The sequence below is a fragment of the Amblyomma maculatum genome, chromosome 3, assembly GCF_055883805.1.
Source record: "Amblyomma maculatum isolate TAMU_Amacu chromosome 3, ASM5588380v1, whole genome shotgun sequence".
NCBI classification, from domain to species: Eukaryota; Metazoa; Arthropoda; class Arachnida; order Ixodida; family Ixodidae; genus Amblyomma; species Amblyomma maculatum.
This window is the reverse complement of record NC_139346.1, coordinates 170,317,543-170,334,631: the sequence shown is the minus strand read 5'-3', so window position 1 is coordinate 170,334,631 and position 17,089 is coordinate 170,317,543. Positions and strand designations below refer to the sequence as shown.

The following is a 17,089-nucleotide window of genomic DNA, read 5'->3' as shown; positions in this document are numbered from 1 at the left end:
GTCTAGCGATATTAGATAAGTACTGCTTAAGGGCGCGTTTGTACATTTGTGGTTTTATATATGGCACGTCTCGACCACCGCTGATGTCGCGTCACTGAGACTCTTGTATTTCTTTTTCGAGGTGATATATTGAGTGAATCAGTTGGAACCGTATTGGCCGGCTTGTCTTTGCTTGGGTAGTGCTTGTTTATGCTGGGCTTTTCTTCGCGTGTGGCATAACACCAAAAGCACGTGCAAGTGCTTTGTTGGCACAGTTCGCTCATGTAGATGACTTCCAGGTATCTAGTACTGGTAATTCGGTGCGATGCGATTTTCAATAATCGGGTATTCAATCGAATATTATAAACCTCCGAACATGCTCCCACCCTTGCACTTAAATAACGCCCTGAGCGACGTGTAGTTTTTATGCCAAGTTTTCAGGCTTGTAGATATGCGTGAACCGACTGAGACCGTATTGTTTTTTTTTTTTTTTTTTTTTGTCTTCAGTGTCCGAATTTTCTCCCTTAGAACCTCTTTGTCCTAAAATTAAGTATAGCACGTTTGGAGGCCGGTATTCGCAGATACACTTCACTCGCGGGTTACTATGCGCTAGTGTCAAGATATCAAGAGACTGATTTCGTTAGGAAAATGCGAAAATTTGATCTCTGAATCTGGAAGTTAATCTTCCAATTTTTGTGGTGTCTCCAATGCTGTCTACTTTTTTTTTCGGGCTGAATTACGTGATCATATTTTGGTGTGTAAAGCCAATTTAGTTCAAATGTTTTTTTTTTTTATTTGCAAAGCGAACAAATTAAGACAAGGGCTCACCGAGAACACCAGTCAAATGTGGAAGCGTATATACATATACTGGCGATGATTTTCAGTGTGACGCCTCGTGGCCTTCTCGCTAAAAATTTTACATACAAGGTGCAGCCACTCGCGGAATAATACGTCCAAGCAGTTACTCAATCTAGACAGAAACCAGAGAAATTGAATGCAGAGCCAAATACTTGACCAAAAGTGCTACCCAGGTTATCAGTGGCACTGTTACACTCTTTTTTCTCTTGTACCTCAAAGACAAAGGCGCTTTTACGAGCACACTTCGCAGTGACCACAAACAGACGCCGAGTCCTGCGGAGGCGAGTGCATTGCGGCAAATGCGCGATTTACCTCCGGTCTCTCACCGCGCGCGCAGATACCTGCGGCGGGTTCGGCTACTGCGCATCGGATTATTCATGACCATGACCATGGGCTTCCTGTACCAGGCGTCCAAAGTGGTCGAGGAGTACCTCAGCTTTCCCAGCGCTGTGGACGTACGCATCGAGGGCACAGAAGTGCTCCTTTTCCCAGGCCTTTCCGTCTGCGTCACCAACTGGTGCGTACTTTTTAAAAAACAAACAACACTGTTCTGAATTCCCTCATAAGGGGCCAATGACAAGGCCAGCGACAGTTTCACTCATTATTATACAGGCGCCCGTGTGCTGTCCAATGTCAGTGCGTATTAAATAACCCCAGGTGGTAGAAATTTCCTAAGCCCTCCACTATTGCGTATCTCATAGCCTATAGTCGCTTCGGCACGTTGACCACATAAACCAAACAAAACTAAACCATTTGTATACAAAGCATGACAAGTTCAAGCATGAGTCCAGCTTCACGTCCGTAACATTCTAATGCTTTCAGCCTTTTCGGAGCTTATGTTTATCCTAAGCCAACGCGTAGTTTGCGCACTGCGATATAGTGAACGGCTGGAAGGGAGCTCATCGAAAGGCGCTCAAGAAAGACACAAAGAGCTCCTTACAACGTTGGGAATGATATGGAACAATGGTTCTAACAACATTTAAGAACAGATATATACTGCGACGAAATTTGTTTTGTGGTTCAGTTCACTGCACAAGATGATTTCCCTTTTCTTTTTTTTTCTTACGCCTAGAATTTCACAGAAACTGCAGCGGTTTAGCGCATGTTTTGCTTCTCGCAGTATCCACATGCACTGAACCTTCCAAAGCTCAAATAAACGCAGTACGAAGTTTGCAATGTAACCTAGAACGCACCTGTCTGCAGCATTACGGCTCAGTTTTCCTCAAGATTCATTGTAATTCATTTCGAGCCCATCGCGGCCCTCGTGTCCTCACTTCGAAAATGTCCTCTATTTCAATTTTGTCCTCGCATTATTGGCTCGAGTCTGTCGGCCAGTGTTAATCTTCTTTAAAAAGTTCGGAAACCGGAAATGAAGAAACGAAAGCGGAAGGCGGTAATTTTTTCCTCTCTTGCAATGTGGATGGCCTGCAGCACTCAAAGCTGTCAACCTTTTGAACTTGACGCCCAACCAGCCAAGGACGCATTGCGCAGTTTTATTTCCACTTACGTCCTCGGCCGAAAATCCCCGCTGCGTTTCGACATTATCAACCAGAAAGGAACATTTTTTAGGTGCGATTCAAATGTCCCCCTACAATAAAGCAATGCCATAAACACTGCAATTTCAGTTGTATCGTAGGGCCTTTTAAAGCACGGGAAGAGTGTTATATTTTCTTGTCGCCGTTGATAATGTTATTAAAATACATGAGGCCCGATGGGTTCTATCACTTCGGTCTTTGCCTGTACAGTGTTTCCGCATAAATAGGCCGTATGTAGCGATGAGGAACTTTGCTTAGCAGGAGAACTCTTGACAGCTGGACATATTATTATGACGCAATGAGGGACGGCCGTACTGCCATTCCCTTTCTTCTAATGTAAGTAAAAATGAATTTCTAAGTTTCCAAGGTACTCACGATAGTTGCCGCTGTATAAGTCGCCTCCACGGGGCGACGACGGAACCACTGCATGTCGGCACCCCCAAATCCCTTGCGGATATTCGCAGCCTATCGCAGTACTTTGAATCGAAACTGGCGTAATTGAAAATGCGACAATGGCTTGAAAAGGCAACGAAAATGCTCAGTATGCTAGGCATATCGGCCGCTGCACGTGAAGTAGCAGCGAACAATCGAGGAGCCATCTGCATCGAGGAAACTTATGTCAACTCGTCCAAACGGCAGATATCAACGTTTATATGACACACAGTTTCACGCAGCACTTTGCTGTAAAGATCGATGGAGTCCAGTCCTTTGTATCACGGCAAGTGTGCATAAAGAAGCGGACGCAGAGCAGGTGGTGGAGGGGATACCGATGCGTCTCATAACGCCATGTTATCCCGGCAAAGCTAAGCCTCTCGCAGGTCGGCGGCGCAGTCGAAGCAGCACGAAGCGTTCGAACTCGCTGGCGTCTTCAAGGCACAGGCTGTGCAGCATACTGCTGCATAAGGCGTCGGTAACAAGTTGTCTTGTGTCGCGGTAAGCGCGCGCGAAGGAACAAAAGCAGATGCTAGAAACGAGCCGGCAACGATGAGGATGTTGTCATCTGCTGGCACGGCTATGACTGAGCTGCCGCTAAACGGCGGGCGGACGCGAGAGTCTGAGCAAGGAGCTTTTGAACTTCTTTAGGGTCTGAAGAAGTATTCATGCCGACGAAGTACTGTTTGGAGAAGGAGTACAATCATGTCAATGCTCTATTTTACTTCTTAATTTTGTCACAGTAGCAGAAAAAGGGATTTCCCCAATTTTACTTCTTATAATGAGTTTCAAAATTTGGCAGTAAGTGTCTAAAGGGTGACTTCTGTCATTATTTCTCTTATTTGGGCTTATTGATGTTTATAGCTTACTACATCTTCTGCTTCGAATTTAATTGTTATTTATAGTAATATGACAAGGCTTATCAGACTTTCTACATTATGTGATGGCTCCCACCTCTGGCCAAAAGTTCGGCAGCTGTGTACGAAAAACAAGCCTACAAAGGATCCTTGCACTACCACTATAGATCGCATTATATAGCCTTCAGCGTTGGTCACTGAATACATTATAAGCAAACTGGCCCTTATGTTTACATCCCTAATTAAACTAAAACCCTGGGGTAGTTGTGATTTCAATTATTTCATTTAGCACTACCAGTGTTTTCAGAGTGATAACGTTAAAACTGCTGTTCTTATTACTGCATCCAAGCGCGCATAGGTCTGCAACTTGTTATCCCCAATAACCTTAAATTTCGTGCAATCGAATTGCACGTTGGAAAGCGCTTGGTGAATATTTGCTGCTTTTTTATTGTTTTCAGGGGATAAAAATGCGCTTATTGTAAGATAACGTGCCACCATAGTAGTTTTTTTCGCACCACTACCTCTCTTTTTTAGGATCAGCCGGACCAAGCTTTGTGAACACTACGAACAATTCTGCGAAACTAACACTACCAATGTAAGTTCTCTTTCACTTTTCACTTTTTTGTTTCAGAAAGCCATATTCTGAAGGATCTGAACTTCTTTCGAAATTCTTTTTAGTAATCGCTTCTAATGAAACAGTACTTTTGTGAAAAGATAAAACGGAACAAATTTTAATTATCCGAGAAAAATCGAGAGGATCAGTTAGATAACTAGTCGGTAAATTATTTGCACTTAATACTTTTACGGAAAAAGTGATATTACAATGTAGCCACGGCGAACATTATCTGGCATGGTTAGCATTTCTTTTCCAGTATGTTTTCGAAATGCAATTAAAATTTATTATGTGCCGGAGTTGCTAAAGTTAAGTGCCAACGACTAAACTTTGCTTTTAATTTCCGTTCCTGCAGCTGGACGAGCTTAGAGAGCTACTCTTGACGGGCGGCAACCTTGGCGACATTGCTCACAGCTCAGAAGACGTTCTTCAAATTGGTTTCGTGAACCCAACGCAGTACTTCTTTGAGTTCTACCTTAGCCCAAAGTAAGGGTTCCTTAAAGTAAGGTCACAACCTGGGAGTTTCTTGCATCTCTTAGCAGAGTATCGATGAATTGCCTGCGAAGCGTAAAGATTAAAAAGAACAGTTAAGTCCCGAAAAGAGGGGCCCATATCAAGACTCCGAAAGTCGAAATACTGAAAACTGTCTCCAAGCCATATAAACAGGCCATATAAATGGGCTCTCTGCGACATAAAATAATAATAATAATAATAATAGATTTCGGACCTTTAGGCAGCATGTGCAAAAAGGAATGAAGTTTGTGGCTCTGATGTATTAAACGGTGTATTCTTTTGCAGCTAAGAAATTGCATTTACGCGCTCTTTTTTTTTTTTCTTGTTTTCCAGCGTTACTCGCCAGTCGTACTCGCGGCTTCCCAGCCAGATGTGCTACACCATGAACTGGAGGCACGACTCGAAGATCGAGACTGTTCACCAGAACGTTTTGGCATTCGGTAAGCTTTCTGTGCACGCTTTGGTGGTGAATGTTTTAGATGAGCATCGAAATGCTTTCAGATAACTAGACATGCGGCATTTTTCCTCCACTCGATACAAGATTATCCCAGTTCTTTAAATCGGTTTGTTTTGAGGTTGCCAGTTAAGTGTAACACGGCAAACGCAATACAGGCTTTCAGACGCGCGCGCACGCACGTACGCACGCACGCACGCACATACACACGCGCACACACGCACGCACACACGCATATACAAACACACGCAAGCACGCGCACACGCGCACACGCACACACGCACACACACACGCGCGCGCACGCAAGCATCGCGTATAATACGTGCTCAGAACGAAAGAAATGTTGCCGGAAAAAAGGATTAAACATTTTATCCCGGGTTTCTGTACTTCAAGACCCTACAGCACTACAGAAGACAGGTCATAAGAGCAGAAAGGAACACCACGAGCGCTAACTTCCAACAAACTTTATTCTTTTCATACAGCGCATTTATATTCGCAGAAATCCAAGCTCTTTATCATTCAGGTAGATGCAAGGAAGATGAAGGAGGAAGATGAAGACCACACACGTGTGGTCTGAACTATGTATCTTATCTGCTTCAATGATTTGAAATGAAAAATGATAAAGCAGAAAAATGAAAAAGTAGGGATGAGTTAACCCGGAAAATCGCTGAAGCAGGGAAGATAACGTAGTTCAGGTCGCAGGTGTTTTAACACACCTATCTTCCTCAGTGATGATGAGCTTGGATTTATGCGAATGGGACAAATATGTGCAAAACTGTTTACGTGCTTTTTCTGGCGTATAAAAATGCTGTTTAAAAAGAACAAAGTCTGTTGAAAGTTGGCAATCGTGGTGTTCCTTTCTGTTCTTCTGTCCTTGTCTTTTGTTGCGCTATAGTGCCTTGGAGCTATGAACCAACATCCTCTTAAATCCACCCTGCTGGTTTATGTGCATAAAGCACCGCATTGTAACACAGTGAGCATCTCGATTTAGTACTTGATCACCCTTCTTTCGAAACACACATAAAGATAAGTCACAAGCAATGACGATGACTTATTTAGGCCCTCACACATCGCATTTGAAACACTTGGTTCTATTATTCGCTTTCTGAAGTCGCTTACGTGCACAATTTGGTACATTTTTGCCCATTCAGAACAAAATTGCAGGACATAAAAGAGACACTGCTAATATCAGGACAAAGGGTCGATATTCTATAGGGCAGATCTTGCTCGGACTTATCACATTCGCAGAAATGAACGTACTGTTCGCATGGCCCGACGATGACGTAATTATACTGGACGAGTACGAGATGAATCTCGGTTTCCACCACGTGGATACTAATACTGCCGGCAAGAAGCACGCCATGGCCTTCAAGCCCTCGGGGGACTTCGTGTTCGGGATTGTGCAGGTAAGGCATTGAGGAAAGAAGAGAGCAGTTCGCTATGCAGCAATGGTATTTTACCCCTCTGCCACCCTCGCGAATGGGCCATCTATGTGATAAATCCATGTAAGAATTGCTGTCGAGCAAAATACAATAGCCAAGGAACTTCACATTACCCAGAAAATGCAGTGCTTGCAATAACACATATTAAAAGGAGCAATAGTTAGAAAGTAAGTTGCAGTTGATCTTTTTGTGCAGTTGCATTCATTTTTGAGCGGCTCTTAGTATGAGCCTTTTTCGGCTTACAATTTCTTCATGTTGGTAAGTTTTATGCTTATTTGATATTTTACAGATCATTATATTAGCTCAATTTTATCAGGCTCATTGCGTCACTACGATCTTTAATACGCGAGCCAAGTTTGCACACTGCGTGACGAACGGTTGAGAAGGTCGACTTTTCGTTTTTTTTTCTCGTTGTCACAGGAAGGAGTCGTATCTCTCCCGGCTCCATATGAGACAAAATGCGACAATTACAGCCGCTACCTACACGTTGCAAACTACAAGGTCCGGTACTCTAAAGAGGTGAGCGGTGTATATTTTTACTGCCCCGGCCATATTTACGTATATACAAAAAATTCTGAAAAAATTTATAACCTCGGTTAGAACTTACGTTTGCTTCGTGAGTGATCTGAATCGTTTTCGACATTTGGGCATTGCTTTTGGCTTTTGACAACTTTGAATACATTCTTCGCTTTTAAATTATTTCAATTAATTTTCAATAACTCATTTAATCAATTACACGCTATATTTTTTAATTACCGTCATCAAGCATTGACTTTTCATTCTGAGTATTTTGACACCTTTGAACCCAGCTTTCAACTTTCTCTTTTATTCATTTTACTCATCAATTAATTGCAATGATTTCATTGTCCATCATCGCCTATCACACACCAATCAATCATCAATCAGTAGAGCCACAAATCACCATAGTGCAATTTTTTTTGCGCAGCCCTCAATTATTTCCGACATGCGGTGTCGAGAACTATAATATACGACGACGCCAACGGCTTTTCGGCCGAGTGAGCGGCATAAGCTATCGCTTAGACATGCGCCAAGAGCTCATTCGGCTGCAGGTTGCAGCAGAGCGCTGCATGTCAAGCTTCAGGGGTGCTGCAGCGCTCGTAATATCATGAGTGATCGTGGCACCACGTATTATTAATTTCTTTTTGCTTTACCCACAATACTTTGCTCAGCAATAATGATTAATTCATTCGTTTTGGTGATTACAGTACAGAACCCTTCCAGAACCCCTCGACACCTAAATGTCATAAAAGGGGCATTGACAACAAAACTGAGATGGACTTGTTTCATAGATTATGGCATTCTAGCGAAAAATACGTTACTATACCACACATTATGGATCTCATAACCAACAAACGGTAAAAAAAAAAAAAAACTGAAATACAGATGTCGCCATCACCGGCCGATTTCGCAAGCAAAGTGCATTGCGTCAAGAGGGATTTTTCTAGTCAGATCGTTGAGGCTAGACAACTGTGCCGTTCAATTCCAAACGGGGATCATGGAGTCATTTTCGGTGTTGACCACGACGGTGTAGTCATCACAAGTTTGAAACGATTGGCGGAAAGATAGTTCTTCAACCTGTTTGCCCGGCAATAAAGGCCCCTTCAAATTTCGCATAAAAATCACTACAGCCAGGAAGGGGCATAATATCAATTTTCCCGAAAAACAGTGGCTATATTTCTATTCAGTGTTCTTTTAGAGCATGATCTCGAAGCCTTGCGTATATTAAACCTTCAGGGGTGCCATTAGCTTCCTGCTACACAAGGTGTAAGAAAACCGCAGGAAATTTGAATAGATTTCCAAGCCTTTCGTGATTTCTAAGCAATATTCTTCGGGGCGCGAGAACAGTGCTAATGGATTTGCGCAGGATTTCTTGAAGTACGGCAAAACACGAAATGTATCACGCTTTTCGAAATTTCATTGCTGTTTGTTTTCTTTCTTATAGATATGCTACGAGGAGTGTCGAAAGGAAATAACTCGTGAAGTTTGCGGATGCATCCCTAATGACTACGCCTGGCGAAACCAAATCAGAGACAAGGTTTGCGACATGCAGGAGACGAGTAAGCCAAACTTGTACACCACTGAAAATCGGAGTTCTGAGGTTGCAATCAGGCGTATTGCAACCTCAGAACCCAGAGATAATGAACCAGAAACCGCCAGAGCCAAATCACTGACGTTTACTATAAATTACATGTTATTCTACTCAACTACTTCCTCAGAATGACGTCACTAAGCGCGCATAATCGCCAAATAAATATACTTGCTCCTCCAGCTTTCGACCTGTAATGAATGTTGATATCTAATACATTACGATCAAGCAAAGGTGCATAAACTCTAGGCTCTTTTTAAACCTGCCACCAACCATAATAATAGAGTTGAACGTTGAGCTAGCTGGTCACACATCTTGGAAGAAGGCAGCCGAGCAGGCAACAAAACAGAAGAAGCACACGCAGACACAAGGACAACGCTGCACTGACAACTATATTAACCTGAACCCGCGCACATTCTTCTCCCTTATCTTTAGCTCTGCAGCTAACTTCATCCTTAACTTTAACGTCCCACCGGTAAGCGTAAAAAATATAATTCCTTTTTCAACAATATTACTGAAGGCATGCTAACACATTGGTCTTCCGAGTTCCTGAGTGCACATGCTTCGAAAATTTCCCTTGCTATCCTGTCCTTAATCCTTTTCAAAACCTTCACATTGTGAAGGTCAGCTGAACATTTTTGGTCTTTGCAAATAAAGCAGTCTTTACAGTGCACTGCGATGTTAGTGCCCGACTTCTCCGATATTGCCGCAGCGTGCTCTCTAAGAGGTTGGCTGCAGACGTAAGGTGAAGGGAGATATAGTTGTCAGCTTGCAGCGTTCTCCTTATATCCCCCCCTTGCTAGGCTTTCCTTCCTTTGGAATCCAGTTTGTCACCCTAAGCGACCATCGGTTATCCTCACCTCGCACTACATGTCCTGCCCATGCCCATTTCTTCTTCTTAATTTCCACTAGAATGTCGGTAACTTTCACAGACGGCAGTTTACAGAAGATACAAAAATATTTTTTCTATGGAGCTATGTGTTAACAGGTAGAGCTTCGGTGTGTAATTTAAAGAAAAATGTTTTCGTGCACGGAGAAATCTGCATTTTGCGCACCGGCCCCACGTGAGCGGACCGGATCGCGGACGGCTCGCGTCGCCTCCTTGGCAGTGCTTCCTGTAAAGCGTACTTTGCCGCTGCGGTACCCTTTATGCGAAGAAGCACTGATAGTTTTGCAGGCGGGAAGACGTAAAGTGAAGGGAGATATAGTTGTCAGCTTGCAGCGTTCTCCTTATGTTTTTGTGTGCTTCTTCTGTTTTATTGCCTGCTTGGCTGCCTTCTTCCAAGAACCATAATAACCCTTACATAAAGCTTCTCGCCAACAGTCCGCTCTTTAGGTCTCAACTTGCGCATGTATCCATTATATGGAAGAATGCTTGAAAATAGCCATTGAAGCAGTTTAAAACCAAGCAGCTAATTTATTACCCGTGGCAATTCATAACTAACTGAAGTAGAAAACCTAAAAACGTTTAAGTAACTAAAACGAGAAGAAGCCACGCCCGTCCGTCTCTCATCCGGAATCCAGTCGGAAAAAAGCTATAGAATTTTTTTTGTGTGTGATCACAACAGCATTTTTGTGTGGTTTTTGACAGCGAACCTGTTATGACAGTAGAAATTTCGGCAGTAACTTCAAAATTTTATGCGGTCATAACAGGAAATTACCAGACTACAGACTACATAAATTTACTACGAAGACAACAGTAAAATTACAGAACCACAGAAAATTACGACGTTACGGCAGAACTACATTGTATTCTTTCGTATTTTTGACATGGTTCTCTTCTATTTTTTACTCGACTGAGAACCTTCGGGTCACCTTATTTTCGCAAAGTGCTTCGGCCCCTTTCTAACCACGCGTCGCGACATTTAGACCATCCGTTTACTCAAAATTTGTTCTACGTTTGCATACATTCCTTTAACTATTAAACTCGGCTGCCTGCCGTCTCAGAATGGAATTAATTGTTTTCCCTGCTCAGAGGATCTCGGCTGGGCACCTCACTTAGTTTGGGAGGGCTTTAGTTAGTTCAAAGTTCCCGCTAAAAGTTGGCGGCTTTTAAACTGACAAAGCAAACTGTACAAAGCTTCGTGTCAATACGCTTGGATCCTGTGATCGGTAATGAACGTCCACATTAATTTTTAAATGTTAATTGTTAAGATCGTGTAAGTTTTGTTTTAATAAAGCAATCTGGAAGACGACTTTTGGTAATTGGTTATGTGTTCGAAACCACTTTTTATTCGTTTTATATACCCTTCTCCTGCAAGCTGCTGAACACTTGTAGTATATTCTATCATTTTGCCCAGTGTGCGAATTTGTTTCCACGTACAAGTTTTTTTTTAGTTTATGTAATCATACCCTTCTTCATGCAAGGTCCGAAACGTCCAGTTAAGTAAACGAATATACGAAATCTTAAATAACTAAATTTGTGGATTACACTGGCATACCTTGACAGTGCTCCCGGAGAAAAGACATGTCATATGTTTCAGCGCTTTTGTGCCAAGGCAGCCTTTCTCAGCCTTCGAATCAAGCAAGTGGTTTTCTTATACCAGGGTGTATTATTGCGGAGCGCAGTTATCAGTGGAGCCAATAAGTGTATTTAGCCTTTCAGTGTAACCAACTCAACCGAGGAAACTTGTTTCATCTCCAATGTATAATATTGTATTATACTCCTTTACCTTTTAACCTAAAATGTCCTTTCTCCCTGTCGCTCACCTCTTTGATTCCTCCTACCTGTCTCCTTGTTATCCATTTATTTCCGCCGCCTCAGTTCAGGTGCTTCAGTTCATTTCGATAGCAGATATCGGGGCAGGCAAAACTCTTTTCCTTCCTTTATTATTATTTTTATTTCATTCAATAAAACCACTTACTACTATTTTCATCTCCGCTTGTTATGCGGCATGGAATGTTTACGATGAGACCCCCGAAGCTGATCACATGTTTCCTTCTGGTGGTCGCGCTCTGCGGACACTTGGTTACGTTATTTACAGCCGCTCGAAGACGTAACAACTAACTGACGCAACCGCTTGGCTCTCTTCTGCAATGTGGGCAAAAAGTGAAGACAGTGATGTTATTGAACAAACAGTTTCAATTTTAGCTTGCACTGGATGCATCTGAGGCGTGAAGTTAAGGAACTACAATACGCCTAGTGTTTCTTTGTGTGGTATGAGTGCTAACATCTACACATATAAGAAAAACTGCGTTGTCTGAAGAGTTCGGTCATGGGTGTGCGCCGCGGGCTGACGCAAATCTCTGCGACGATATAGCGTGCAGACAAGTGACACACTTTATTTGCATTGTCCAGTTTGCTTTTTCTCATTGCTTTTTGTTTGTTTGTCCACAGCAAACTGTGTTCACACCGATGGCAGAGCTAGGTACAGTGTGATTTGCAATGACCGTTGTCACACTGCATGCAGGTATGGATGTTATCGTATCATTTCTTGCACAACATCTTTCTCGTAGCAGCTTCGAGGCAGGTCGGATGAAAAGAGAACACTGAAGTTGCACTTTGTAGATAATACAGTAGATGTAATGCTTATTTATATCGTGTGTTTCGCTTCAAATACCGTTGTAAATCCAATATCAAGTCCTACCTCATCAAAAAAAAAAAAAAATGGCTGAAATGGGGCTTATTTTTGTATATGGTAGAAGGGTAAACATTTGGGATCTGTGAAATTAATTATATTTTTATGGGGGGGATCTTCGCATATTTACTGTGCATATTAAAATGCCGGAAATGCCCAATTCTAATTGAAAAGTGTTGAAAGGAGGACTTATAAATTGAAAAAAGAGCAAATGGTGACCAGTACTTTAAATAAAGCTCCAAGATATTTCTGTCGAACTTTCCAACCATTTAAGCTCCGCACGAAGAGTGGTGAAAGTAAAAGAAAAGCTTCTCTCTGGCGTTCCCCCCGTCTGTAGCACGTTGCAGTTAATCAGTTCGCATAGCTGAACGCGAAGGGGAGCAGCTATCAGCTTCAGCTTTTGTTCTGTGGCGTTATAGAACTAGAAGCCATGTGAAACTGTTATGTCCCACCGGAGAAGAGTTTTGCCCTGACTTCCTGTACCTTGCGAGCCAAAAATTAAGATTTCATTCAAATAATTTACTTCTCAGATGGTTTTAGGAGCGAAATGCGAGGAAAAGAGAGCCTTCATTAAACGTTTAGGAACAGAAAGTTTCAAGTTTCCTTTTATTTTATTTGATTTTAGGACATTGTGGACATAGGTGCTCGAAAAAAGGGGAAAGTGCAAGAAATAAAGTGTTCTGAGCCTGAATAAGGCAGTGCTTTGTTGTGGTATGTTAGATCGAAGAGTGCGTATAGCCACGTCGATTGAATTTAAAGTTTGAAGATGAATACCTCCGAATAATGACGGGACAGGGGTACATTACCAATAACAAAATTGGCAACACACTTAGGCAGCGCCTTTAAGGGTATGACTTGGTTTGGTTTGGGTTCTGGGGTTTACCGTCCCAAAGCGACTCAGGTTATGAGAGACGCTGTGTATGACTTGGCGTTAATGACTCCCGTCCGCGGCTCCCCTTACAAATCCTCGTTCGAGTGCACGTGTTTTGTGACTCGCCTAATTAATTTCTGCCATTACGTCATAACACTCTCTAATATAGAGTTGTTAGCTACCATATTTTATGAATGCCCTAGTTTGCAGCTGCTGCCGAATTAGCCACGTCACGTGATGTCGTGACGTCGCACAATGGTGCGACCAAACAGAGCCTATGTTATCTGCCAAGTAGCACCCGCCATGCCAGAAATTTATCGCCCACAAATCCTACGCTGGAATTTCTGGAGAACGGTGCCTTCAATGCACTCGCGATATTAACCTAAGAATTCAATTCCTTCTCCATTATCTGTCGCGTATTGTGGAGCCGACTAGATCATCTTCCTTTTTCTAACCTCGAATAGATATTAGGCTCTGTTCGATTTCCTGAAAAGTTCATGAGATATAACGTTGTAATCATTGTTGACTAAGCTTCTCTGTTTTACTGCAATGAAGGGAGACCATCTACAAGGCGACACAGTCAGCATGGAAACAGGCCGCGAGCAAGGCCATGGAAGGGTAAGTGCAGTTCTCAGCGCAGCGAAGGAGAAATGCAGATAATAGGTACACGTAATCAGGCAAAAGCCATATGTGACCCCATTCACGCATAAATGGTTGTTCTGCAAAGTTAGGAAACAGATGGCAAGAGTAAACTTGAGCGGGAAGCGCGCTGGCAGTCGCAGTACAATTATAGCTGGAGGGTTATTTAAGTATACGCTGTTGTGAGTATTGTGAAGGCGTTAAAAAAGTCTGAGCCATTCCACATGGAATCGCGTATTGACTTAACTGGACCTTGTATGTGTTACCTACAAACCCCCTCACATTGAGGGTGTTAGATTGGGAGGCGGATGCATTCTCGTTAGTGGCGCATCGAACACATTAAACAAGCAATGCATACTAAGTTAAACAATATGTATAAATGAAGAAAAAAATATATAGTTTAAATAAATAAAAGTGTTTTTACTAGATATCTATAAAATATTAAAACGAGTAGGAACCGACGTCATTACAAATTTGGTTTGGTTTGTAAGTTGCAACATTACAAAGTGACTCAGGCTGTGAGAGACGCCATAGTGGATGGCTCCGGAAATTTCCCTCAACCTGGGTTTTATTTAACTGCACTGACATCGCGCAGTGCACGGGCGCCGTCCTTGTCGGCACCACCAAAAAGGGGCTGCCACAGCTCGGATCGAAGTCGCGTCCTTGGGATCAGAATTCAAGTCCTATCCACTGAGACACTGCTGCGAGTGGCCCCTTAAGGTTACGTTTGAGAACAGCGATTTCCCGTTGAGCAGACTCTATATTGACAATCAAAACCTCGTGAAGTTAAGATGTTGTTGCCTCGGGAGGCCCACGCAAAGCAGGTGCGAAGCGCGAAATGTAAGTAAACACTCCTCAGAGCAATTCAGACTCTTCACTTGAACAGCTGTAATTAAATACCTGTAAATGACTTTCTGTAGTGTAGAAACGCTAAACATAATGATGGCATATTAATATCATGTGCGTTAGGAATTTTCCTCTTTTAAGAGAGCTACTTAAGGTACACTTTTCACTTGAAAACACAGTCTTTGTCAAAAGTGTCGCGTCTGCTTCAAGCCGTTTCGTGTTCATGGTAATGCATATCCAGTGCTCCGAATTTCTTGAAGGTAAGAAGATTTTTAATCATACTCTTGCCAATGGAAAGGATCTCCAATAATGCTAAATCAGCGCCACTTCGCGGCTGGCTTAAAAACAGACCTCCTGGGCTCTACAATTTTGGCAGAGGTTCGGGTAGCGCTATTATAGCCCTATATAGTTCTATACTCTCATTTTCAGATTGACATACGTCAAAATACGAGCCTTGATGACTTCGCGGAGTGTGGACGCACTGCACTTCATTCCATTGCTTACGGTTAGTTTGTTTACCTTTTCGCCCATCGCTCGCCGCTTTCTATTTGCCTCTGGATGCGAACAACAAACTCCGAAACCTATACAAACTCTCAGAACTTTCAATATTGATAAGAGGAAAGATGAAAATCGAATGAGTGAATGAATATTCCGACGTAAAGTACGAGCAAGTTGGACGCTGTGTCTTGTGAAAGCTGGAGAAAAAAGAGTGTACTTATGTTAATCTGAACTAAAGGAACAGGATGCAGAATTCGCAAAGTTATTTGAACGCCTTCCACATAGGCTCAGCTTGTGTATAAATCCTAGCTGTAGCAATTGACTGGATTGCAGTTGTTCGGCGCGCGGTCTTCACCGATTGTGGTAATATGCTATCTTCCGACGCTTCTTGCCTTTGTCTGTTGTCTCATTCACTGTCCTGTCGACAACCGCACAAATACGAGCTATTCACGTAATCGATAGCTTACGCGCGGGAACATGCCACCACATTTACAAGTGAGAGTTAGTTTAGTAAATATTTGCTGCATAATCTTTGGTCAGCTTCCTGATTTTTGCACTCAGCAACAATACTTTAATAGACGGCTTCTATAATAGGTGTGGTTCGAGTCTTTAGAATGCGTTGCGCAAGGAGTTATGCTCTCCATAAAAATACCAGTGAAACATGCCATTCTTCTCATGCTTGCTAGCATTGTTGATGTGATTGCGCTGACTATTCGCACATACTCTGTCTAGGAAAGCATACATTGCACATTTGATTCTTCGCAGGGAACGCAAGTACTCGGTATCGTCGGTGGCTACGCTGGGTTTTGGGTGGGAGTTGCCATATCGGGGAGCTCTGCCGAGGTCGTTCGAATTCTCCTCGACTTCTGGCGCCGCCGTGTGCGCTCTCGGCTTCGCAAGGCAGAGTGAGTGATTGCATCGGAGCCTTTGAATTTCATACATTTAGTAACTCAAGTAACTGGACAAAACGTACAATAACCCGATATAAGCTCCAACTCTTCCGGTGACAAGTCCGCTGTTTATAACGGCGGACTAACGTGGTCATCCGCATGTCATCATACATGCCACACCTATTTGTAAGACGTATGCTCACATTGCTGTAAAATGATGTAATTATTCTCAACCATGGCCTAAGTTACGATTTTAAAATTTCTATTTTCAACTCATTAGAAGTGGAGTGCCATGCCATTCCGCATGGCGTCCAATAATACTGTCAAGCGGCAATGGTACTGAGGTACTGAAAGGCTTAGGGGCATTTTAAATATTGGTTGACACGCGGCATTTAAAGCGAGCGTATTATTTTGAAGGAACTATCTGCACGTTTCAGTAGTGCCATGTTCGAATGGTCTTCCTGAGCGTGCATCGATGATCGATACTAGGATTATATATAGTCTACGGCAGCTAATGGGGCACCGAATTCACTAAACACTTTCAACTCATTACCAATTCGTGATCTTCCAGGAAGAGCAAACACGATTGGTATAAGGAATCCCCCTGTCCTAAACATTATAGTGACATCAACAACGCTCAGCCGCTTTCGGTGCCTTGGAGCGGTAGCCATAAGTAATTCAAATACTAGTACTATGCGTCATAATAATTGGCTTGGTATACTGAAAACAATTGTTGTTAGCACCTTAATTGTGACCGTTATAACATTCAAGCGCACACGAAGCGCGAGTAAAATGGCAGCCACGGGTTGACTGCAGCGACTCTATTTCAAGTCTTGTAGCCAAAGAGGTATTTTGGTACTCAACACTTGAACTCGCCTTTATGCAAGGCTCTTCGTCATTCATTCCATCTAGCGTACTTAGCTAGTAAATGCGGTGTCCATCTCTCCACCTAGGGCGTGATGCGGATGTACGCCTTT

The 17,089-nt window shown here is 42.8% G+C and overlaps 1 protein-coding gene across 1 annotated transcript in view; it reads left to right on the top strand.

Annotated features, from left to right (window-relative positions):
* Positions 1-17,089, top strand: part of LOC146196876 (uncharacterized) — a 41,925-nt gene that overhangs the window by 3,190 nt on the left and 21,646 nt on the right. The window contains exons 2-12 of the mRNA XM_084597086.1: positions 1,175-1,354; positions 4,196-4,256; positions 4,630-4,760; positions 5,121-5,227; positions 6,490-6,647; positions 7,104-7,202; positions 8,647-8,761; positions 12,128-12,200; positions 13,795-13,857; positions 15,154-15,229; positions 15,988-16,127. Coding sequence (XP_084453212.1) covers positions 1,175-1,354; positions 4,196-4,256; positions 4,630-4,760; positions 5,121-5,227; positions 6,490-6,647; positions 7,104-7,202; positions 8,647-8,761; positions 12,128-12,200; positions 13,795-13,857; positions 15,154-15,229; positions 15,988-16,127 — 1,203 coding nt within the window. The remainder of the gene's footprint in view (positions 1-1,174; positions 1,355-4,195; positions 4,257-4,629; positions 4,761-5,120; positions 5,228-6,489; positions 6,648-7,103; positions 7,203-8,646; positions 8,762-12,127; positions 12,201-13,794; positions 13,858-15,153; positions 15,230-15,987; positions 16,128-17,089) is intronic.